Source organism: Mytilus edulis, chromosome 1 (genome assembly GCF_963676685.1).
Source record: "Mytilus edulis chromosome 1, xbMytEdul2.2, whole genome shotgun sequence".
Lineage (NCBI taxonomy): Eukaryota > Metazoa > Mollusca > Bivalvia > Mytilida > Mytilidae > Mytilus > Mytilus edulis.
The window spans coordinates 50,456,880-50,482,874 of record NC_092344.1 but is presented as its reverse complement, the minus strand read 5'-3'; the positions used below and the strand labels follow the sequence as shown (position 1 = coordinate 50,482,874).

Here is a 25,995-nt window from a genome sequence, read left to right as displayed (position 1 = left end):
GAAAAATGATGAAATCGCTGAATGATCGTGTTGACTTTATGAAAAATTGATGAAAATCGCTGAAATCGTGTTGACGTCATGAAAAATTGATGAAAATCGTGAAAATCATGATGACGTCGTGAAAATGGTGAAAATCGAGAAAACCGTAATGACGTTGTGAAAAAATGATAAAAAAAAATCATAGAATTAAATTAAAGCTTAATTGACTATTGAAATGTTAATAGTCACTTAATTGCCTATTAGTTAATAGTATCCTTAAAAGTGATTCGTGCAACGTTATTAAATCACTCTATTAACTAATTGTCAATTAGATATTTAATAGTCTATTAGAAGTTAATAGTCTATTAACTTAATAGACGTTTGTGCAACCCAGTCTTGGTTTTCACACTATAACTTTAGTATGAATAAATAGATATCTATGAAATTTCAACACAAGGTTTATGACCATAAAAGGAAGGTTGGGATTGATTTTGGGAGTTTTGTCCCAACAGTTTAGGAATTAGGGGCCAAAAAGGGTCCAAAATTATACTTTGTTTGATTTCATTAAAAATTTAATTATTGGGGTTCTTTGATATGCCTAGTCTAACAGTGTATTTAGATTCTCGATTTTTGGTCCCGTTTTTAAATTGGTCTACATTAAGGTCCAAAGGGTCCAAATCTAAACTTTATTTGATTTCATCATATTAATAAATTGAATTCTTCGGGTTCTTTGATATGCTGAATCTAACCATGTATTTAGATTTTGGATATTGGACCATAATAGGTAATGTCCAATTTATAAAATTTTTGAGTTTTTAAGTCTAAGTTCTCAGACCACATTTATTCTGTGTCAGAAACCTATGTTGTGTCAACTTTTTAATCACAATCCAAATGCAGAGCTGTAACAGTATCAAGCTTGAATGGTATGTCCATACTTGTGCAACTGTTCAGGGTTCGACCTCTGCGGTCGTATAAACTGCGCCCTACTGAGCATCTGGTTGAAATGTTAATTACAGAATTAAATTTAATTAGAATCTATCAAGATACAGAGTTAATTTTTTATAACGTTCAATTTCGGTATTAAGAATTTCTTTCATTCAAAATTCGTTATAAAACAAAGTTTTGAAAGAATTTCAAAGTATTGAGTCAATTGTTATTATTCGAAAATATGGTTATATTAAATCAACAATCACTAGAAAAAACGAACTTAAGTCTGTAAGAACTAATTCCAACTCGTCATTTGTACTCCCGTTTACGGATGTATTATGGTAAATCTTTGTCTGTCCGTCTGTCAAGAACACATCCGAAATGCTTTTAACAATTTTCATGAAACTTTGGTGAACTGTTTTAAATATCTAATGACGTAAGCTCCCTACCATTTGCTATATATTTTAGATTTCAAGTTTCCGAGTTATCGGATTTTATTGATGAATGAAAAGGGGATTTTGTAGTATAAACTTTTCAGACTAATCATACTCAAAAATACTTTGCTCAATTTTCCTGAAAATGAGACAACTACTAGTATCTAACATATAGTCCATATGAATCAGATTTAATCATTTACACGTTAGGTAAATGTACAGCCTTCAATAATGAGCAAAATCCATACTGCATAGTCAGCTTTACAAGGCCAAGACATAAAAAAAATGTGAATCAATACAATCGAAAAAAAAACACTGTTTGATGTATGACAAAACGGCATTGTGACTGAAGGAAGAATGTTGTAACTAATTAAAGACAATAGAAAACATATATTTAACGATAGTTGCCTTTGTCTTGTTATTCAAGCAAACTGATATTTGCTTTGTTCTTGCACTTATCGGAAGTATGATAAACTTTAATCTTTTCTTTAAAAAAAAATTTTAGGGCATGTGCCCCAATTCAACAAGATTTTCATTGTACGCTTAAAAAGCTATATCTCGTTTGAATCAGCTACATAATCATATAATACCGACAAAATTATATGTTGTTATTTCATTTTGGGGACTGTGCCCCAAACTGAAAATGATGGAGATAGCTTGATTCGTCATTGGATGTTTATGTTATTTTATCATTTGGGGCTTGTGCCCCAAAATATACAAGCTTGCCAGTATCAAATCTATACACATTTCATTCAAGTAAAGTGGAAAAAAGAGAATGAAATAGATTTTCTCTTTTTCAAATAGAAATCGTTCCTGGTAAATGTCAATAATGGACAATTACTTAAGTACAAAACATAATTTTAAAGCAGTTTAACTAAGGGAAGTAATTCAAACACAACATTTTGAGTTACCTCCCTTATGATAATCTAAATTCAGAACTTTAAAGATTCATCCCTTATTTTTATTAACTCTGTATTTACATTGTATCACAGATCAAATTTCTTCGTTCATTGTCTATTAATTTGTGTTACTACGTGTTTTGATTGCCATTTTGGTATTTTATAGTGTGTATTTCTATGTTTTGATATTTTACTACAGTTTCAGAAAATGAAGAAGGTTTGGTACCATTAAAATGTGTTATCCTGCTGTAATTGTTTGCACCTGTCCTAAGTCAGGAATAGGATGTTAAGTTGTTGTCGTCTGTTTATGCAGTTCATAAGTGTTTCTCGTTTCTTGTTTTTTATATTGATTATACCGTGGGTTTCCCTGTTTAAATGGTTTTACACTAGTAATTTTTAGGGCCCTTAATAGCTAGCTTGCTGTCAGATGTTTAATTACAATCCAAATTCAGAACTTTAAAAATTCATCCCTTATTTTTATTAACTCTGTATTTACATTGTATGACTATCACAGATAAAATTTCTTCGTTCATTGTCTATTAATTTGTGTTACTTCGTGTTTTGCTTGAGTTAAGTCATTTCAATTGCTATTTTATAGTGTGTATTTCTATGTTTTGATATTTTACTACAGTTTCAGAAAACAAAACAAGGTTTGGTACAATTAAAATGTGTTATCCTGCTGTAATTGTTTGCACCTGTCCTAAGTCAGGAATATGATGTTTAGTTGTTGTCGTCTGTTTATGCGGTTCATAAGTGTTTCTCGTTTCTCATTTTTTATATTGATTATACCGTTGGTTTTCCCGTTTGAATGGTTATACACTAGTAATCTTTAGGGCCCTTAATAGCTTGCTGCTCGGTGTGAGCCTAGGCTCTGTGTTGAAAACCGTATCTAGACCTATAATGGTTTACTTTAATAAATTTTGACTTAGATGGAGAGTTGTCTCATTGGCACTCATAACACGTCTTCTTATATCTGTATAAAGTGTGAATATTGTGTCCATTTTTGCCCTAACTGTTCAGTGTTGGACTTCTGCCGTCATATCCAGCTGTGCTTGACAAAGCAATTTATTGTTTTATGTTTTTGATATTTCAAAATGAAAAAACGTATGGACGCAAATATAAACGGACCTAACAGATATAATTTTAAAAGAAGTCAATTTTGAAAGCACAAATTTAGAAAAATAATTCTGAAATTTTGATAACTATTTACACCACTGGGTCGATGCCACTGCTGGTGGACGTTTCGTCCCCGAGGGTATCACCAGCCCAGTAGTCAACATTTCGGTGTTGACATGAATATCAATAATGTGGTCAGATTACCTTAGCCGAATTTGGCACCACTTTTTGGAATTTTGGATCCTCATTGCTCTTCAACTTTGTCCTTGTTTGGCTTTATAAATATTTTGACATGAGCGTCACTGATGAGTCTTATGTAGACAAAACGCGCGTCTGGCTTACTAAATTATAATCCTGGTACCTTTGATAACTAATTAGATTAAGATTTTGTTATAATTTCAGATCAGTTATTGAATAGTGAAGAAATAACAGACTTAAAGAATTCAACTCAAGAGATCTCAAAATCTTTGAGCAGTGAGGATACACAGATAATCCAATATATGTATCTCAGACGCTCTGACGATAATAATTAGAATCTTGAATCTGAGCAGATCAATTCAAGGGGGTTACAAGAAAATAAACATTCAAGAATTTGTGAGGGATATCAAAGCAAAGAGTGTGATAAAACTTGGACTGCTCATAATTCAAAAAATTTGGAGAAGGCAATTACGTTTAAATGAATTGCATAATTGTACTTTAGAAAAGTGATCATTAAGACGTCTTCACAAATATATATCATCATCCTTTGTATAACTTACTATATTTCCTAAGCAACTTTACTAATTGCTTCTTCTTTTGTCTTATATTTGAATTAATACTTTTGTAATATATTTAGAATATGGTTGAAGGTACATTGAAACTTTGCAATAGTCTTTTTGAGAATGAATCGTCGCGTCAATTATCTTTTTCCACTCATAATTGGCCGAAAACTGCAAATGACTGGCCGATTTTATTGTCTCGAGCAGGATTCTATTATCAGGGTAAAGATCTTGATGTAACATGTTTTTGTTGTGGGTTAACAACATCGGTAAAAGATTGGACAAGGAATATGCATCCACAACAAATGCACCTTAAACTTAGTCCAGACTGTCAGTTCACACAGTTTTTACTCAAACCTAAAGATGGATCGCAAACCAGTCAGGATATTAGTTTTGCAACAAACAGAACAGAGTCATCTATATTAAGTGACTCACGACCTCCAGGATCTATGTCTTCAGAATGCCTTTTGATAATTGGAAGAACACCATTTGTCCCTGCTTCAATGCAATCATATTTTGCAAGTTATAACGCCATAGCAAGACCAGAAAATGTCAACTATAAACACCCAGAAATGGAAACAGTAACAGATAGAATAGACACATTTGTAACATGGCCACACAAAGATATCCAGGAACCAACAAATGTAGCAACAGCAGGGTTCTATTATACGTGTGAGTGCCTTTTACTGACTTTTACCAGTAGCTGAAAAATACAAATATAAATTTGGTTCTCATTAATAGAAAAAAAATCTCTTAATCTACACAAAATCAATGAAATTAGCAGGTTATTTTTACATATTTATTTAGCACAGTGCTGCACTATTTAAAAATGTTTAATGTAATTCAACAGTTATTGTAATCAAACTAATATTTAAAGTGATTTATTTTCATGACTGTCTCAATAGACAGATAACAATGCAAGAAGCATAAATCATCATACATATGTCTTACCTAGATCATCTTTTATAATTAGATCAACAAAGCTAAAAAAAGAAAAAAACACAAAAAAAGAACACAAAAATCAATTGATGCTGAGAGTTAATATCATGGTTATCTTGACATTCTAGAAGGAAATAAACTTGAGAGAGAAAAAACTGTATGAACAAAGTTCTTGTAAAATATAAGTTTGTTTCTAGAAAATGAAAAATGCAAAATTAAAATGATTATCACTCATGGTTAACTGATTATTCTGTGCAAGATCATGTATTGACCACCAATATTTACAAAATACTCACAAATAAAGGTGTTAAATTATTTTTCTATTTCTACATGAACCAGTTCTCATAACTGGCAATAATTGTTCTTTTCATTTTTTTCAGTGAATCATGACCTTGTTCGATGTTTTTGCTGCAATTTGGGTTTGTCTGAATGGGATGAATGTGATAATCCTTGGACTGAGCATGCCAGACATAGTCCAGCCTGCTGGTACCTGAAAAGGGTCAAAGGTCAACAGTTTATTGATGATATTCAGAAGGAATGGAGAAAGGTAATTTTGATTCAATCAATGATATCTATTGCCTAACTTTAACATGTACAAATGTATTTGCAAGTATATGACTTAGAAGATTTTTATATCCCAGGTAATGTGATGTGTTTTATTCGTCTATTCGTCATTTGTCCGTCAGTCCTGTTCTTATGATTGCACTTCTGTAGATGTAGATGTGCATCTCAACAAGAATAAGGATTCAATTTTTATGTCTGCAAAAAATATTTTGGGATCGTATAATGGTATGATGTCATCGCCTGCATCGTCCTCCGAAGACACATTTGGTTTCCGGACAATAACTTAAGGCTCTTAAACAGTCATAATTAAATTGATGTTATTACATGTAACTTTAATTGCCTTTGACCCTCTTATGGTTGCAATGTGTGCTAATAAAGATGTGTGTAATCAATCTATCTTTTCTATCATCTTTATATCAATCATATAATATTTATAGATTATCGTTGATCATCTCAACGATGGGACAATGATAATATTTATCGGTATTTTATTTATGACGACGTTGTCAATTTCCTGTCAATTTCATTAGCAACGCCATGTGTTATTTTCGCGACGTCAAACAGTGACTTATCAAGAGAAGATGCAGTTTTCTGCTGATTTTTATCATTCAAACTGATTTCACTTGAAAAAGAGTCATGGACCACTCTTTTTATACAACCGCAAAATTTGTTTATGACTCATGATGAACATATTCAAATCAGGGTTCGACCTCTACGGTCGTATAAAGCTGCACCCTGCAGAGCACCTGGTTAAAATTTTCATTACTTTGATAATTAAAAAAATATTTTCCTCTGTAAATAAAGGGCCAAGTTTATTATAGATAGAGAAAATTGTAAGTAGCAGGAATGTTCAGTAAAGTAAGATCTACAAACACATCACCATCACCAAAACACAATTTTGTCATGAATCCATATGTGTCCTTTGTTTAATATGCACATATACCAAGGTGAGCGACACAGGCTTTTAAGAGCCTCTAGTCTTTTTGTTTATACCATGACACGTTATAGAACAAGCAGGGGCTTATCTATAATGAAACCATGTGCAAGCAACTACCGCCTTTACATACTCCAATAGTAGTTTATATGTATTTAACTTTCTAGAAAAGATATTTTGAAAATATTTACTTTGCCATGGTATATTAAACCAAATTGGGTCAGTCTTTTGCTAGACTTAATGTTCTGATAGGCATAGCTAAAAAGCAAGGAAAGTTTTCATAATTTAATCAACAATATCAATTTAGATGAATGATGATAACAAGTAGTCAGTAAATAATGCCAAATAATAATAATCGAATTAAAGTACAAAGAATCAAATCTGAATATCAAAACCAAAGTAAAACTATTCCTCTTTACAATGTAAAATATAAAATATATGCCAAAACTACTTATTCTTAAAATGAACTTAATTTCAAAATCTAAATGTAAAGTCCCTCAATAAAAGATTCTCAAAAGTATTTTCAAATGTTAAATATGAGTCAGAGATAAATTGCATCTCATAGGTCATAGGTTCAGTATAATGTCATGAGTAGAAAGAGGTTACACTTCAGAAACACTGACTGCTATTCCAAAATTTCACAACGCTGTCTCGACATGTCAATAATACTCTTTTTAGGAAAAATAGACTTATCAACAAAGCCTAATCCTGCAATAATTTGATAACATTGATAATATACTTGCAGAATAATGAATTTTATAAAATTGGCAAGCATTATATATATTCATAAACTTAAAACATTTCCAAACTCTAAAATAATGCACATGTAGTTACTAATTCATTTATTAGACTGTATTGTGTTGCATTTGGAAATTGACATATTTAATTCACGAAAATATTTTGTGGTAAAAGGAAGGTAATATGAGTTGCTTTCCCTTATTTACCAAAGTTGAAAAAACATAAATTATAAAAAAAAAATGTTCTGTATTTTTTAAACAAGTTCTAGTAATACAATACAATGCATACTTATCTCAATTCAAAAGAATAATTTTACAAATGCTTCACTTTCCTGTCCTAAAATTTGTATATTTAAATAAAGATATAGACCGAGATTGTGTTCTGATATTTTAAAATTCAAAGATCTAATTCTCCATAATAGTTATATGTAACCTATAACAGAAGACTATTCTGAATTTGATTAACCAACATACTCACAATCTTACTAGGTTCAAGAAAGAAATCTTCCCCTGTGTTAAAATTAATTATAGTTGGGGGAGGTGTTCTCGAAACACATGTGTATGGCCATTAAAAATTAAAAAAAATTTGCAAGACTTAATTTTTGAAATTTAAAGTCTTTTTTTTTTTTTTTTTTTCCATTTTCTTCTTGAACAAACATAATAAGATATAAAATCGAACAATGTTTTTCAGAAAAAAAAGAATGATGAGTGTAAAATGATTGTATGTTAAATATTTGTTCACAAACAAAAATTCTAGGCTCCTGAAGCAAATTACTACTCCTGTAAATAGCGATGATCTAAGTACTTAAACACCATATAAATAAAGCTTTGGCTGTACCACTAAACCCACAAGGGCGCAAGTTCCATACCAGGAAAGTCGCCTCCCAAAACATCAATATAATCATGATAATATATAGTAATAACACTGAACCAACTTTTCGCTGGTTTCTAATCGAATGTGTACTGACTTATATTTTAGTCGGTGCCAAGAGTATTTATTCATCAACTGTAATTAGCTTGAAACTAGCTATTAGAACTCAGTGTCATTTTGGTTTAGTATATACTCTGTGCTGGCCTTTTTGAGTTGAACCCTTTCCAACTGAGTTTTACAATTTGCACTTACGTTGTTTGCTATTTCAAAACTGTTCCTCTTTATGGGAGGGCTAAGTGCATGCAAACATTGTTAACCTTTCACACTATGATTATGATTATCAAAAGTAAGTGGCCCTTTAATACATGATGGTTATTGTTTGCTGTCTGTCATATTTATTTTTCCATTCATTGTCTTGACAGTTTTATATTTTAACGATAGTTGTTAACATCCACACCCTCATCATTGTTATCTCTTGTGGACATTTTTGCCATTGTCAATCATACAACATCTTCTTATGTTTTTAGAGTGGGGAGATTTTACAATAAATCATGGTTTCAAACATACTACCAAGAGATCTCTGATAAGGTTTAGTGGACCTTAAAAGCTAAACATTTATAGTTTGCTTATTCTTTAGTTTTCTATATTGTGTCATGTGTTCTATTGTTTGTCTGTTTGTCTTCTTTCATTTTTAGCCAGGCGTTGTCAGTTTGTTTTTGATTTATGAGTTTGACTGTCCCTCTAATATCATTCGTCCCTTTTTAGCTCACCTGGCCCAAAGGGCCAAGTGAGCTTTTCCCATCACTTTGCGTCCGGCGTCCGTCGTCGTCGTCGTCCGTCGTCGTCCGTCGTCGTTAACTTTTACAAAAATCTTCTCCTCTGAAACTACTGGGCCAAATTGAACCAAACTTGGCCACAATCATCATTGGGGTATCTAGTTTAAAAAATGTGTGGCGTGACCCGGTCAACCAACCAAGATGGCCGCCACGGCTAAAAATAGAACATAGGGGTAAAATGCAGTTTTTGGCTTATAACTCAAAAACCAAAGCATTTAGAGGAAATCTGACATGGACTAAATATGTTTATCAGGTCAAGATCTATCTGCCCTGAAATTTTCAGATGAATCGGTCAACCCGTTGTTGGGTTGCTGCCCCTGAATTGGTCATTTTGAGGAAATTTTGCTGTTTTTGGTTATTATCTTGAATATTATTATAGATAGAGATAAACTGTAGACAGCAATAATGTTCGGCAAAGTTAGATTTACAAATAAGTCAACATGACCGAAATGGTCAGTTGACCCCTTTAGGAGTTATTGCCCTTTATAGTCAATTTTTAACCATTTTTCATAAATATAAGTAATCTTTTACAAAAATCTTCTCCTCTGAAACCAATGGGCCAAATTAATTCAAACTTGGCCACAATCATCTTTGGGGTATCTAGTTTAAAAAATGTGTGGCGTGACCCAGTCAACCAACCAAGATGGCTGCCACGGCTAAAAATAGAACATAGGGGTAAAATGCAGTTTTTGGCTTATAACTCAAAAACCAAAGCATTTAGAGGAAATCTGATGGAGGTAAAAATGTTTATCAGGTCAAGATCTATCTGCCCTGGAATTTTCAGATGAATCGGTCAACCTGTTGTTGGGTTGCTGCCCCTGAATTGGTAATTTTGAGGAAATTTTTGCCGTTTTTGGTTATTATCTTGAATATTATTATAGATAGAGATAAACTGTAGACAGGAATAATGTTCAGCAAAGATAGATTTACAAATAAGTCAACATGACCGAAATGGTCAGTTGACCCCCTTAAGGAGTTATTGCCCTTTATAGTCAATTTTTAACCATTTTTCGTAAATCTAAGTAATCTTTTACAAAAATCTTCTCCTCTGAAACTAATGGGCCAAATTAATCCAAAGTTGGCCACAATCATCTTTGGGGTATCTAGTTTAAAAAATGTGTGGCGTGACCCGGTCAACCAACCAAGATGGCCGCCACGGCTAAAAATAGAACATAGGGGTAAAATGCAGTTTTTGGCTGATAACTCAAAAACCAAAACATTTAGAGGAAATCTGACATGAAGTAAAAATGTTTATCAGGTCAAGATCTATCTGCCCTGAAATTTTCAGATGAATCGGTCAACCTGTTGTTGGGTTGCTGCCCCTGAATTGGTAATTTTGAGGAAATTTTGCTGTTTTTGGTTATTATCTTGAATATTATTATAGATAGAGATAAACTGTAAACAGCAATAATGTTCATCAAAGTAAGATTTACAAATAAGTCAACATGACCGAAATGGTCAGTTGACCCCTTTAGGAGTTATTGCCCTTTATAGTCAATTTTTAACCATTTTTCGTAAATCTTAGTTATCTTTTACAAAAATCTTCTCCTCTGAAACTACTGGGCCAAATTAATTCAAACTTGGCCACAATCATCTTTGAGGTACCTTGTTTGAAAAATGTGTCCGATGACCTGGCCATCCAACCAAGATGGCCACCACGGCTAAAAATAGAACAGGGGTAAAATTTAGTTTTTTGCTTATAACTCTGAAACCCAAATCATTTAGAGGAAATCTGACAAGGAGTTAAATTGTTAATCAAGTCAATATATATCTGCCCTGAAATATTCAAATGAATTGGACATCCGGTTGTTGGGTTGCTGCCCTCCAATTGGTAATTTTTAAAGAAATTTTGCTGTTTTTGGTTATTATCTTGAATACTATTATAGATAGCAATAAACTGTAAACAGCGATAATGTTCATCAGAGTAAGATCTACAAATAAGTCCACATGACCTTAATGGTCAATTGACCCCTTAAGGAGTTATTGCCCTTTATAGTCAATTTTTAACAATTTTCATTAATTTGGTAAATTTATGTAAATTTTTACCAAATATTTTTCTCTGTTACTAATGGGCAAAGTTCATTATAGATATAATTGTAAGAAGCAAGAATGTTCAGTAAAGTAAGAACTTCAAACACATCACCATCACCAAAATACAATTTTGTCATGAATCCATTTGTGTCCTTTGTTTAATATGCACATAGACCAAGGTGAGCGACACAGGCTCTTTAGAGCCTCTAGTTTATATTCTTTAGGCATAAGGTGTATTTTATTTAAATATTTGTTTAGTTTCGTTCTTATGAGTAATTATGTAGTATAATTATGAATAATGAGAGATTTGAGGTTTTTAAAGTCAATTAGAAAGCAACCTAAACAACTAACAAAAAAATCAGATTAGACAGGACTACTTTGGCCATAAGTCGCCCACTTTTTTACAGTTGTTAAGCTAAAGCTGATTTCCTTTTATTAAATTAATTCAATGAGATTTCTTAAAGAAGGAACTTGGTAATGCTTTTCTTTATATACAAATATATCTTTGACCATAATATTTCATACAGCAGACAACCAAAGTTTGTTCTCTGTCATTATCCTTTGATTAATGTTTCAGACCACCACATAAAGGTTTACAGGGTACACACAAAAGGTGCTGTTACTATTAACCCTTCCTCCAGAAAGTGATCCCATCAATTCATTCAACAGCGGGCTTATCTCATTTTCATCATCCAAAATTGGACAACTTTTGTACATTTACTATTTAAATTCAAGCTCTTGAGTAAAAATTGTAATCATACTGACAAAGCTTTCCTTGAAATTGCCTTAAACAATATCTACATTTCATGCTAATTCATTGCACTAGTGCATGTTCCAAAATAATAAAAAGCTGACATATCTGAAATTAAACCTGGATATTGATAGAGCTTGCTAAGTAATATTGGTCTGTGTTTAACTGTGACTTTATGCAATTCAAATGTTGAAAAAGTAGCTAATGAAAAAATTCACAAAAAAAGGACTACAATCAATGACGATGCAATGACACTAGAAAAAAATAACTCTTCCAGCAATTAACATGACAAAATCAAAGGTAGTTTGTTTATTATACCTACATATTTAACTACTATAAATAAATACATAACAGTTACTTAAGAAAACAATTTCAAACTTCCACAAAATGCACTTCTTAAAAACTGAGTTTTATTGTGTGTTTATTTATTATACATTGTCTAGAGAAACTATTGGAGGGTTGAGTTCTCACACTACATGTTTTTTTTCTCCTAGCCACATTATTGCACTTATCCTAAGTCAGGAACCTCTAGCCTTAGTTTGTCTTGCGTTTATGGTTTTTGTTGTTGATAATTTTGGTTCATGTGTATATATTGGAGTTTCAAGGGTGGTTTCCATATTGCTGAATTAGTGTACACAATAATTAAGGGGGTCAGCTGAAGCCCATCTTCGTGTGCTTGATTTACTTGTTATGTTGAAGACCGATTATAGGGGCCTTGCTATGTTGAAGACCGATTATAGGGGCCTCATATCTTGATTTGCATCTAGAAATTGACAATGAGGGTCGGTTGTATACAAAACTTTACGACAAAAGAGATGATTTCAGCTTTCCAATTGTGAACATTCCATTTCTAAGTAGCAACATTTCAGCAGCACCTGCATACAGGATACATGTCTCCCAATTGATACGATATTCCCGTGCTTGCATTTCCTATCATGATTTTCTTGATAGAGGGTTGTTGCTCACAAGGAAGCTATTAAACCAAGAGTTCCAAATGGTGAAGTTGAAATCATCCCTTCGTAAATTTTACGGACGCCATCACGAGTTGGTTGACCGTTCTGGAATAACCGTTTCACAAATGATATCGGATATGTTCCTTAAGTCGTTTCTACATCCCCTTCCATTTCATGAATGTGACCTACCGAATTAGACTATTTACCGGATTTGTTATCACATAAGCAACACGATGGGTGCCACATGTGGAGCAAGATCTGTTTACCCTTCCGGAGCACCTGAGATCACCCCTAGTTTTTGATGGAGTTTTGTTGTTTATTCTTTAGTTTTCTATGTTGTGTCATGTGTTCTTTAGTTTTCTATGTTGTGTCATGTGTACTATTGTTTGTCTGTTTGTCTTTTTCATTTTTAGCCATGGCGTTGTCAGTTTATTTTCGATTTATGAGTTTGACTGTCCCTTTGGTATCTTTCGTCCCTCTTTTGAAGACCGATTATAGGGGCCTTGTTTTCTTTTTGACACATTTCCTGTTTCAATTCTCAATTTTACGTTTTTAAATAATCAAGCTGGAAGTAACCAAGCTTTTGAAATTTTCATTTGTTATGCCCCTTACTTTAGGGTATTGTGTTTTTCTGTCTGTGGGTCCCTTCATTTGTTCGTCCGTCGGTCCTGCTTCTATTAAAGATTTTGGTCATTGTAGTGTTTGATGAAGTTGAAGTCCAATTAATATGAAACTTACAGGTGCACATGCTCCCTGTGATATGATATTTTTAATTTTAATGCCAAATTACAGCTATGACCTCAATTTAATGGTCGGTGGGGCATCCATGTACTGGGGACACATTCTTATTTTGTAATTAGTTCGTAAAACAAAATATTTCACTCAACAAATTGGTTATTATTGATATAAATAACAAGAGGATTACATATGCATATAAACATAATACAATAAAGCAGGGATGGGGTAATTAAGTCTCCCAAACAAAGTTTGGAGACTTATTGTTTTTGGTCAGTTCTTATTATTTTGATTATTCTTCCGCTTCTTCCTCTTCTTCCGCCACTTTAAAAATGAACTTGTCCGCAGCGGTTCTCCTAAACGGCTTGTCAGATTTACTTAGGATTTTACAATATGTTAGACTAACATGTCTAGGTGAGCCATCAATGTTTCGTTTGTGCATTGGGGTCTATTAAGGGGTATTTTGGGGGGTAGAAAGGAGGGAGGGGTTTACTATAGAACCCTATGGGATTTTATTTTTTAAAATTTTCAAATGAATATAACTTGAAAACTGTAAGTGATAGATACATGCAGTCTTCAGAAATGATTATAGGACAATAAAACAAATCACATGAAATATAGGGGGAGTCCCTGGGGGGTCATCCCCACCCCCTTCAATTTGAGAATATGCTTTTATCTTGTAAACGGTCCAGATCCCCACCCCTAAACCATATATATTCTTGAATGGGACGATAAAAAAATCAAATGAAATTAAAAGGAAGTCCCCGGGGGTCATCCCCACCCCGTTCAATTTGAGAATGTGCTATTATCTTGTAAACAGTCCAGATCCCAACCCCTAAACCATATATATTCTTGTAGGGGACAATAAAACAAATGAAATGAAATAAAAGTGATGTCCCTAGGGGCTCACCCCACCCCCTCTTGTTTGAAAACTTGTAAACGGTCAACATCCCCACCCCTAAACCATATCTATTCTTGTATGGGACAATAAAACTAATCAAATGAAATTAAATGGAAGTTCCTGGGGGTCACCCCCACCCCGTTCAATTTGAGAATGTACTATTATCTTGTAAACGGTCCAGATCCCCACCCCTAAACCATATATATTCTTGTAGGTGAAAACTTGTAAACGGTCAACATCCCCACCCCTAAACCATATCTATTCTTGTATGGGACAATAAAACTAATCAAATGAAATTAAATGGAAGTTCCTGGGGGTCACCCCCACCCCGTTCAATTTGAGAATGTACTATTAGCTTGTAAACGGTCCAGATCCCCACCCCTAAACCATATATATTCTTGTAGGGGACAATAAAACAAATGAAATGAAATAAAAGAAAAGTCCCGAGGTGGTCACCCCACCCTGTCTTGTTTGTAAACTTGTAAACGGTCAACATCCCCACCACTAAACCATATATATTCTTGTAAGGGACAATAAAACAAATAAAATGAAATAAAAGGGAAGTCCGTAGGGGGTTACCCCACCCCCTCTTGTTTGAAAATTTGTAAAGGGTCAACATCCCCACCCCTAAACCATATATATTCTTGTATGGGACAATAAGGCTAATCAAATGAAATTAAAGGGAAGTTCCTGGGGATCGCCCCCACCCTGTTCAATTTGAGAATGTGCTATTATCTTGTAAACGGTCCAGATCCCCACCCCTAAACCATATATATTCTTGTAGGGGACAATAAAACAAATGAAATGATATAGAAGGGAAGTCCCGAGGGGGTCACCCCACCCCCTCTTGTTTGAAAACTTGTAAACGATCAATGTCCCCACCCCTAAACCATATATATTCTTGTATGGGACAAAAACTCAAATCAAATGAACATGGGACCATATGAATGGCGAGTTATGGGAGCTTTGTTTGGGAGACTTCGTAACAGCATCCTGTTACAATTACTTCTTGTTAAAAATGTAATGGTAATTAAGTGTAATGCATTACAATTTTCCATGTAATTGAATGTAATGTGTAATTGAGCATTTTTTTAATTACATGTAATGGTAATTTAATTAATTACATTGAAAAAAGCATGTAATGCTCAATTACTTTTGAATTACATTTCAATTACATGTACTTCTATGGTGTTACAGTTTAGGATTTGTGTTTTATAATATAAATTGTAAAATTATATATATTTTTCAAATATAAATATCAATGCTTTTTTAATAATGAAGTCTGTAATTTTTTCTTAAGTTTTTATATATTTTATTTGACCTACAGATCTTTAACTAAATAGATTGATAAGTAATAAACACCTTGTTAAACAAAAACAATAAAATGTGTCCCTGTGAAACATCTTTCTGAGACAGTTCATTTAGAATTTAAAATCACTGCATACAATCATTTTGTCAAATTAGTATACACAAAAGGATTATAGAAATAAAAATTAACAGCTATAAAAACAAACAGCAATTAATCAGATTAAAATGTCCAGGGGCAATGCCACTATTACAGATATTTTATCTAATTAGCAAAATATTGCTAATATTGAGACATTATATACATTGTTTGTACTAAAAATTATTTCAATATTGTGACAAGCACTTTTTTTATATTTTTAAAGTAAAATAAAAAAAAATATTTTAAATTCATTTATAATTTCCTTATTCATATTATGTTTAATTCAAACGAGTTCATTTCTGAGATGTCAAAATACCCCTTGATGTATTGGCAAGTTAAAAGGAACAAATTCCCTCTCCTATCAATATAATGATCTTCTAATAAAAAAACTTCCATGTCCTGATCAAACAATATCTTGTACCATATTAGCTCCTGTCGAAAGACTATAAATTCAAATTCACAAATTCTTTATTAACTTTGAGCCTTACCGCTCATCAGTATAATCATATACATGTACAGTGTATACATATGGCATATTACAAACAGTATAAACAATATGTATAATAAACAATAGGTGACGTCAGAAGTTTCATCAATACAAAATATCTTTTATTACAATAAACTGTTTCTTAATTTAAAAGAGAAATGTAAAAACTTTCCCAAGTTACAAAGCTGTTTTGTGTTTTCACCTGACAATAATTCTATTAATTTAAAAGTTGATGGCCTAGACCAGTAATATTTTTTTATATATTTTTTTCGCAAATCAGTATATCTACTACATTGAAGGATAAAATGAAATTCATCCTCTATTACTCCTAAATCACAAAAAATACAATTTCTTTCATTTCTATTAGTACCAACATAACGTCCAGTTTCAATACAAAGGTTATGTGAAGACAAACGAATCCTTGTTATACATTTACGAAAAAGTACAGGAATGCATTTCTGTAAATAAAATTGCAAAACTACATTTGTTACAACATACTTATATAATCTACACTTTGAAGAAGAATCTAATAAAAATTGTAACTCTTGGTTAGCTTGATCAAACAAACGCTGTCTTATCAAAGGTAAATATGAGCTGTCTACATTTAACAACCACTGATTATCCCACAAATTATTCATACCAAGACTATATATCAATCTTTTAACATATGTTGCCCAATTCATACATTTTGAACAATTTAACACAAGTTCTTTATAACAAGACCTTAATATACAATTGTCACTAATTAAAATTTTGAACCAAAATTTAAGTATTCTATAATTACGCTCATACTGCAGTGGAAATCTACCTAATTCAAAATAGACCATCACATTTGGGGTCGTTCTTTTGACACTTAATAACATTTTGCAGTAGTCCAAATGGACCTTTTCTATCATAGGAGATTTGTGTACTCCCCATATTTCACACCCATACATTAATATGCTACTAACATAAGTATCAAAAAGACTAAGCATTGTAAATACATTTAAACATAATGATGATGTAGTTCTTCTCATACTGAACATAGCTTTTCTACCTTGTTCTGCACAATGTTTCTGTGTTTTAAGAAATTTACAATTATACGGTATTAATACACCTAAATAACAAAATTGTTCCACAATATCCATTGTTTGACCGTTATAGACCCATGTCTCATTAGGCCGTACAATTCCACCCTTCCTGAAAACAACAATTTTTGTTTTTTTGTATTAACAGACAAGCCCCATTTTTCTGTGTAAATTGACAAAGTATTTAACATTTCCTGTAAACCTTCTACTGTTTCAGACATCAAAATCATGTCATCAGCATACATTAACAAAAATAATGTTATATCTTGACTATTTACAATTGCTGTTTTCAGACATGAGAGATTCAGAATAATTGACAAAACATTAAAATAACAAATAACTATATTAAATGATTATCAAATGCAACGCTTAAACTCTGCTTACATGAAAATTTTACACATGCATTATATAAACATGTAAATTATTGTTAAAAAATATCATGATGAAATGTAATGTGTAATTTAATTAATTACTTTAGTAAAGTAATTGTAATTTAATTAATTACATTTCAAAAACTGTGTAATGTGTAATTAGTGTAATTGACCATTTTTGCAATGTAATGTGTAATTTAATGAATTACATTCCAATGTAATTGACCCCAAGTCTGCAATAAAGTCTGTCTATAAAGATCCTATGTTAAAAGTTTTAACCATGAATAACCGAGCTTTTTATTTCCATTTTCACAATTTTTCTGTACACATCATATTTTACACAAGAATTACATTTTTTTAATACTAATTCCTATAGGACTTCTTAAGATAAACATCAGATAGTATTTTTTTTTTTTTTTTTTAACATTCATAAATTCTTTATTGCACTCTTTGCTGTTTTAACAAATTACTTAATGTATAGCATTCCATCAAGTATCCCTGTCTCATACAATTATAACTGATATCCAGGGAGAATATACAGTAAAACTTATCTTATTTTACACATAGCCATTTAATGCATTTCTATTTTCTATCATTACTTTATAAATAAACATAATATCATATAAAATCTTATCGAAGTACTTAAAGATGTTACAGACAATGTGTTGTGAAATTTACGGAGAAAAATCCGTTATCGGTTCTTTTAATAGAATTTTGAAACATATGAAAATATGAATGAGATACAGCGTGGTCACTGTTTCTGTTAACTTTTGTTAATTCGTACCTTTGGATTTATACAATTCTTTGGAAGTGTTTGTTAATACTAAAGAATGGTAAGTAAAGTATTCTTTTTGTTTGTTTCTTATAAGCTTTTGTCATGATTTTTGTCGAGCCTGCAACTTTTGTTGCAGAAAGCTCGACATAGGGATAGTGATCAGGCGGCGGCGGTGTTAGCTCACTTCTTAAAAGCTTTATATTTTAGAAGGTGGAAGACCTGGATGCTTCATACTTTGTATATAGATGCTTCATGTTACAAAGTTTCCGTCAGTCACATGTCCAATAACCTTGACCTCATTTTCATGGTTCAGTGACTACTTGAAAAAAAAGTTCAAATTTTTTGTAATGTTGAATTCTCTCTTATTATAAGTAATAGGATAACTATATTTGATATGTGCGTACCTTGCAAGGTCCTCATGTCTGTCAGACAGTTTTCACTTGACCTCGACCTCATTTCATGGATCAGTGAACAAGGTTAAGTTATTGTGGTCAAGTCCAATTCTCAGATACTATAAGCTATAGGGCTAGCATATTCAGTCTATGGAAGGACTGTAAGGTGTACATGTCCAACTGGCAGGTGTCATCTGACCTTGACCTCATTTTCATGGTTCAGTGGTTTAATATAGTTAAATTTTTGTGTTTTGGTCTGTTTTTCTCATACTATATGCAATAGGTCTACTATATTTGTTGTATGGAATGATTGTAAGCTATACATGTCTAGCGGGCAGATGTCATGTGACCTTGACCTCATTTTCATGGTTCAGTGGTCAAAGTTAAGTTTTTGAGTTTTGGTCTTTTTATCTAATACCATATGCCATAGGTCAACTATATTTGTTGTATGAAAATATTTTATGATCTTTATGTCAGTCGCGCAGGTTTTATTTGACCGTGACCTCATTTTCACGGTTCATTGCACAGTGTTAAGTATTTGTGTTTTGGTCTATTTTTCTTAAACTATCAGTAATGGGTCAACTATATATGTTGTATAGAAGCATTGTTAGCTGTACTTGTCTGCCTGGCATGGTTCATCTGACCTTGACCTCATTTTCAAGGTTCATTGGTCTTTGTTTAGTTATCTTGGTTAATGTTAAGTTTATGTGACAGTTGTAATAAAGCTTAGCTTTATACTTAGGACTATCAACATAACATCAATGATTAGTATAGAAGGCGAGACATTTCAGGGTGTGCACTCTTGTTGATTTTACAAATTTGACCCAAATTTTATTACCTGTGAACAGTCTGTGACCTTTATATTGTAAACATTAGAATTATCCTTATTATTCTTGTATATAATATGTTCATATAGTTTCACATAAAAAAAGAAAAACATCATTAAACATATGAAAATGTACCTAATCTTTGTTGTACAGATATAATAGGATACATGAATATTGTCTAAAAACTTTTTTTTTTTTTACCTTTATCCCCCCTTTTCTTTCCAAATTAATTTTATACTTCACTTTCATGCATACTAGCTTACATACCTACATACATGCATTCACACTTACATATATATTCATTCACACATATGCTCTAGTTACATACATACATCATTTGTACATGTTCACACATATAACATGTATAAAGACCTTTACAAAAAGATGCATTCACATACATTGTACATGTATCTTCATGTGTTTTCATACATTTTTTGTACATATATATATATATAGACACCTATACTTATATTATAGTAGCATATTTTTTTACTGGTCCACTGGTGAAATATTGAAAACAAGTACACAATATTAACATTCTAGAACATACACTCTGTTTTTTTCCAAAAGTTAATTTTGTTTATTTCAAGATCTGCAACACTTTTTTTAACATTTTGTTTATTTCCATATTGGCCGTATAATACAAATCAACTGTACTCGAGATTTCATATTTAAAAATTTTCACTATGTCTATTTTTTTTGCCTTAATTATTGGATTTATAATTTGATTTATAGACTGAAAAAAACATTAAGCTCAGCAAGTGATTGAGTCCAAAATAAGCATCATCATGAATCTTGTATCCTATTACTAGAGAGTGTAGGCTTATAACATGACGTTTGTCAATACCTAGTTTGTTAAATATATCTCTCATTGATCTCCAGAAGTTTGTGTTATATGCGCATGTGATAAAAAAATGTTTGTAGTTGTCTTGTTCATTACAATATGAACAAGACTGTTTTCAGAAATTTTCCATTGAAATAATAGCTCTTTATTTGCCAAGATGAAGTGCATTAATTTCCACCTGAACATCTTAATTTTATTATCTTTTAAGTATTCAAAAGTGAATTTTATCGTGTCTTTGAGTTCACGTACTATTTATATTTCCTGTATGTAATATCTTTTCCCATTTCAAAAAACCAATGGGTGTTTCTGTTTTTATTCTACTTTGCACTATCTTATAAATATCTTTATTATTAATGCCCAGTATATCCTCATGGTCTCTTAATCTAATTTTTTTTCTGTTAATATTTACTTTAGTTTTGAATGATCTCTCAGTTTTAAGCTTCTCCTAGCTCCCAGTGATTTGGTATGGCTTTTTTAAGTTTTGAAAATTCAGCAATCCAATTACTTTTGTTTTTATACGACCGCAAAAATTTTAATTTTTCGTCGTATATTGCTATCACGTTGTCGTCGTCGTCGTCGTCCGAATACTTTTAGTTTTCGCACTCTAACTTTAGTAAAAGAAAATAAAAATCTATGAAATTTTAACACAAGGTTTATAACCACAAAAAGGAGGTTTGGATTGATTTTGGGAGTTTTGGTCCCAAAATTTTAGGAATTAGGGGCCAAAAAGGGCCCAAATAAGCATTTTCTTGGTTTTCGCACTATAACTTTAGTTTAAGTGAATAGAAATCTATGAAATTTTGACACAAGGTTTATGACCACAAAAGGAAGGTTTGGATTGATTTTGGGAGTTTTAGTTCAAACAGTTTAGAAATTAGGGGCCAAAAAAGGGCCCAAATAAGCATTATTCTTGGTTTTCGTACAATAACTTTAGTATAAGTAAATAGAAATCAATGAAATTTAAACACAAGGTTTATGACCACAAAAGGAAGGTTGGGATTGATTTTGGGAGTTGAGGTCTGAACAGTTTAGGAATTAGGGGCCAAAAAGGGGCCCAAGTAAGCATTATTCTTGGTTTTGGCACCATAACTTTAGTATAAGTAAATAGAAATCTTTGAAATTTAAACACAAGGTTTATGACCATAAAAGGGAGGTTGGGTTTGATTTTGGGAGTTTTGGTCCCAACAGGTTTTTAGGAATAAGGGGCCCAAAGGGGTTTAAAATTGAACTTTGTTTGATTTCATCAAAAATTGAATAATTGGGGTTCTTTGATATGCCGGATCTAACTGTGTATGTAGATTCTTAATTTTTGGTCCCGTTTTCCAATTGGTCTACATTAAGGTCCAAAGGGTCCAAAATTAAACTAAGTTTGATTTTAACAAAAATGGAATCCTTGGGGCTCTTTGATAAGCTGAATCTAAAAATGTACTTAGATTTTTGATTATTGGCCCAGTTTTCAAGTTGGTCCAAATCGGGGTCCAAAATTAAACTTTGTTTGATTTCATCAAAAATTGAATAATTGGGGTTCTTTGATATGCCAAATCTAACTGTGTATGTAGATTCTTAATTTTTAGTCCCGTTTTCAAATTGGTCTACATAAAATACCAAAGGGTCCAAAATTAAACTAAGTTTGATTTTAATAAAAATTGAATTCTTTGGCTTTTTTGATATGCTGAATTTAATCATGTACTTAGATTTTTGATTATGAGCCCAGTTTTCAAGTTGGTTCAAATCAGGATCCAAAATTATTATATTAAGTATTGTGCAATAGCAAGAAATTTTCAATTGCACAGTATTCAGCAATAGCAAGAAATCTTCAATTGCACAGTATTGTGCAATAGCAAAAAATGTTCAATTGCACAGTATTGTGCAATAGCAAGAAATCTTCAATTGCACAGTATTGTGCAATAGCAAATATTTTCAATTGCACAGTATTGCGCAATAGCAAGAAATATCTAATTGCACAATATTGTGCAATAGCAAGAAATTTTCAATTGATTGGAGTTATCTTTCTTTGTCCAGAATAGTAGTTGAATCAACTTAAATCATTGTTTTATACAATGCACAATGTATATTCACTTTTACTTCCAACTGATAAATTAAAACACTCTTTACCATTCAGTGATAACAAGCACTTTTTGTTACATTTTAATATTTTATGATGTATTTAAATGAGTAGTTATTGTTGCAAACTCCATTAGAAATTTGAATTGAGATCAGTTTTGAAAAAAGGGAAAGGGGGATGTGAAAAAAATGGTGGGGGGGGGGGGGGTTTAATTTTTCTCATTTCAGATTTCATAAATAAAAAGAAAATTTCTTCAAACATTTTTTTGAGAGGATTAATATTCAACAGCATAGTGATTGCTCAAAGACAAACAAATTATTTTAAGTTCATTAGACCACATTCATTCTGTGTCCAAAACCTATGCTGTGTCAACTTTTTAATCACAATCCAAATTTAGAGCTGAATCCAGCTTGAATGTTGTGTCCATACTTGCCCCAACCGTTCAGGGTTCAACCTATGCGGTCGTATAAAGCTGCGCCTTGCAGAGCATCTGGTTTAGTTTTAAATTGATTACTTTTTCTGATATTTGTCCTCTATTGTCAATTATGTCATTTATAAATAGAATATCACTTTCAATCCATTTATCAAAAAACAGACATTGTCCTTTAAATTTTATCAAGTTATTGCCCCATATTATTTGCTTTTTGATCTCTAAAAAGTTCCATATTTTATTATTTTTAGCTTCATTCAGATTTACATGAATCCATGATTTTATCAGTTCTTGATAGAATAATGGTGTATTGTTCCATATTTTTTTATCAATTAATTTTATATTTCTTATATTTATCTTGAAAATTAGCAAATTTTTGCCAAACTTATTCAGGTATAGTTTAGGCAACACTGACCAGTTAGCATTTTCTGATTGTATTATTTTTTTAATCATTTTATATGTATTGACATTATATAAGACTCCAGATCAATCATTTTTAAGCCCCCTTCAGCATAATTTTTTGTTAATATTGACCTCTTTATTTGATCTTTTCTGCCATTCCAAACAAACCTATAAATTATATTGTTGATGATTTGCAACTTATCTTTAGTAATAATACCATTAGTTGCAAAATAAGTTAAATTTGGTAGCAGAAGAGCTTTTACAATTAAAATTTTTCAAAGCAATGTTAAATTTCTTTTTGACCATCTGTCTACAAGTTTTGTAATTTTATCCAAGATTTTTTCTATGTTCAATGTTTGACATTCCTTATTTAATATCATATCCAAAATAAATACCTAGACTTTTGACTGGTTTATTTGTCCAGTTTATATTTTCATATTTATCTTTACTACTTTTTAATCTCCCTAACCATATTCCTTCTGTTTTATTCCTATTAAGTTTCAGCCCTGATAGACTTCCAAATGTCTCTATTATACTGAGAGCTAGACTTATATCTTTACGAGACTGAAGAAATAATGTTATGTCGTCTGCTAATTGACAGATTTTTAAATTACAAGATTGTCCGTCTAATTTTATTGTTATTCCCTTAAGTTCTTTATTTTTTCTTAATCTTATGGCCATTAATTCAACAGTTGTAACAAACAGTAACGCAGAAATCGGACACCGTTGTCGAATACCGCGGTATATTTTAAATGGACCTGAGACAGATAGTATTTTCTATTTATATCCCAATTCAACTATATCCGGAAGGCTTTGCACTTAAAACTGGATTCTTTAACACCACACGTAATGTGCAATTATCTTGCCTTTTAATATTGTATTTTGTTATCCTTAAAAGGAGGGTGGGAAAGGGTTATTTTCGTGCAACGTGTTTTGCCATTTTTATTTCACGTGCAGCCGTGAAAAAGGTTCGTTATTCACCGTGTTTCGTGAAATCGATAAAAAGATCAACGTGCAAGAAATTTTTAATTGTTCGTTCATCGTGAAATGGCAATTATTTTTCTTTTTGCAGATCCCCCCCCCCCTTTACCCACCAATAACCAAGACTTTTTATTTCCAGTTATTGGGTTTTCTGTCTCAAAACATATATTCAACTAAATTACCCAAAAATTAACATGATTAATATTGATAACTAAATGACTTCACAAAATAAACATAAAATAGTATGTTCTTTTTTCTATATAGATCAAACTTCAAAAATATTAGCCATTAACAACAGAGATTTTCTACATTTCCAGTTTTCCATGTTTTTTTCACTAAAAATCACTCATTTCTCCTCAAAATTGCCTCAATATGAATGATAATAGCTAAAGGACTACATAATAGTCTATTAAGATAAGGTTTCCTGTCTTCCACAAGCTTTAGGTCTAAAAAAACCAACAATAAATAATATTTTTCTTCTTTTCCAGTTTTCAGCATTTTTTCTCTAAAAACCACATATTTCACCTAAAAAAAACTTTTCCGCAAATTATATCAATGTATATAGTTTTAGTATGTTGTTAGTACAAGTTTATATTATGATTTGCACTAAAAAAAAAGCTTGTGTTGCAATTAGTTGGAGGTTGAGTGATTTTAGAGCTAAATTGATTAGGCTACAATGGCTCTACACTTATACACATCGGACAGAGAAATTACCTTAATTGTCCTAATCAGAATCAAAATAATTGATGCAAGCTATACTTAATTGTAGTTGTAACATCGATAGGCATTATATGCATGTTATTTTAGCCCTCACTATAGCTCGGTCAAAAATAATCACGAATATGATGCCTACCCATGTTACTACTATAAAGTATAGCTTGCATCAATTATTTCTTAATTAAGATTTCAAAACAAATTTTTTTGATCAAACTGTGACATATCATAAGGTAAAAATTTATTTAACAATTTAATTAAAAATTTACAAAATCCAAACATAAAAGATGAAACATATTTTTATACAAAATCCTTCTATCAAAAATATAAGCCAAATAACACTCCATGACAATTATATCACATATAATGTTAAAGTCCTATGTAAAACCATATTTCTGTTCAAAGGGAAATAACTCAAACTTATAATGACAACATCAAAATTTCTTTATAACTATTTTTTAAAGTCTTGTTTGTTATGAAGGTAGATGTCACAGTTGTTATGTGGTAGAAGGTCCAAGTGAGCTTTTCTCATCACATCTCAACGATACAAATTGGCTTCGTGAGGGCCAAGTGAGCTATTCTCATTTCATCGCAACGATGCAAATTGGCTTCTGTCGTATGTCGTCATTGTAGTTAACTTTTAACATTTTGAACTTCTTATATAGAACCACTGAATGGAATGGAACCAAACATGGCATGAATGTTCCTCCTGCTTTCTTTTACATAAGTTTGACAAGAAAAATTGCCGATCCTGATTAAAAGTTTACAGTTTGAATGATTTTCCCTGCCTTTGATTCATCATGTGCTAAAATTCTTCTCCTTTATTCC

At 31.7% G+C, this 25,995-nt stretch overlaps 1 protein-coding gene across 1 annotated transcript in view; it reads left to right on the top strand.

Annotated features, from left to right (window-relative positions):
• Positions 1 to 4,403: 4,403 nt before the first annotated feature.
• Positions 4,404 to 25,995, top strand: part of LOC139521033 (putative inhibitor of apoptosis) — a 125,664-nt gene continuing 104,072 nt past the window's right edge. Inside the window, exons 1-2 of the mRNA XM_071314252.1 lie at positions 4,404 to 4,785; positions 5,433 to 5,599. Coding sequence (XP_071170353.1) covers positions 4,404 to 4,785; positions 5,433 to 5,599 — 549 coding nt within the window. The remainder of the gene's footprint in view (positions 4,786 to 5,432; positions 5,600 to 25,995) is intronic.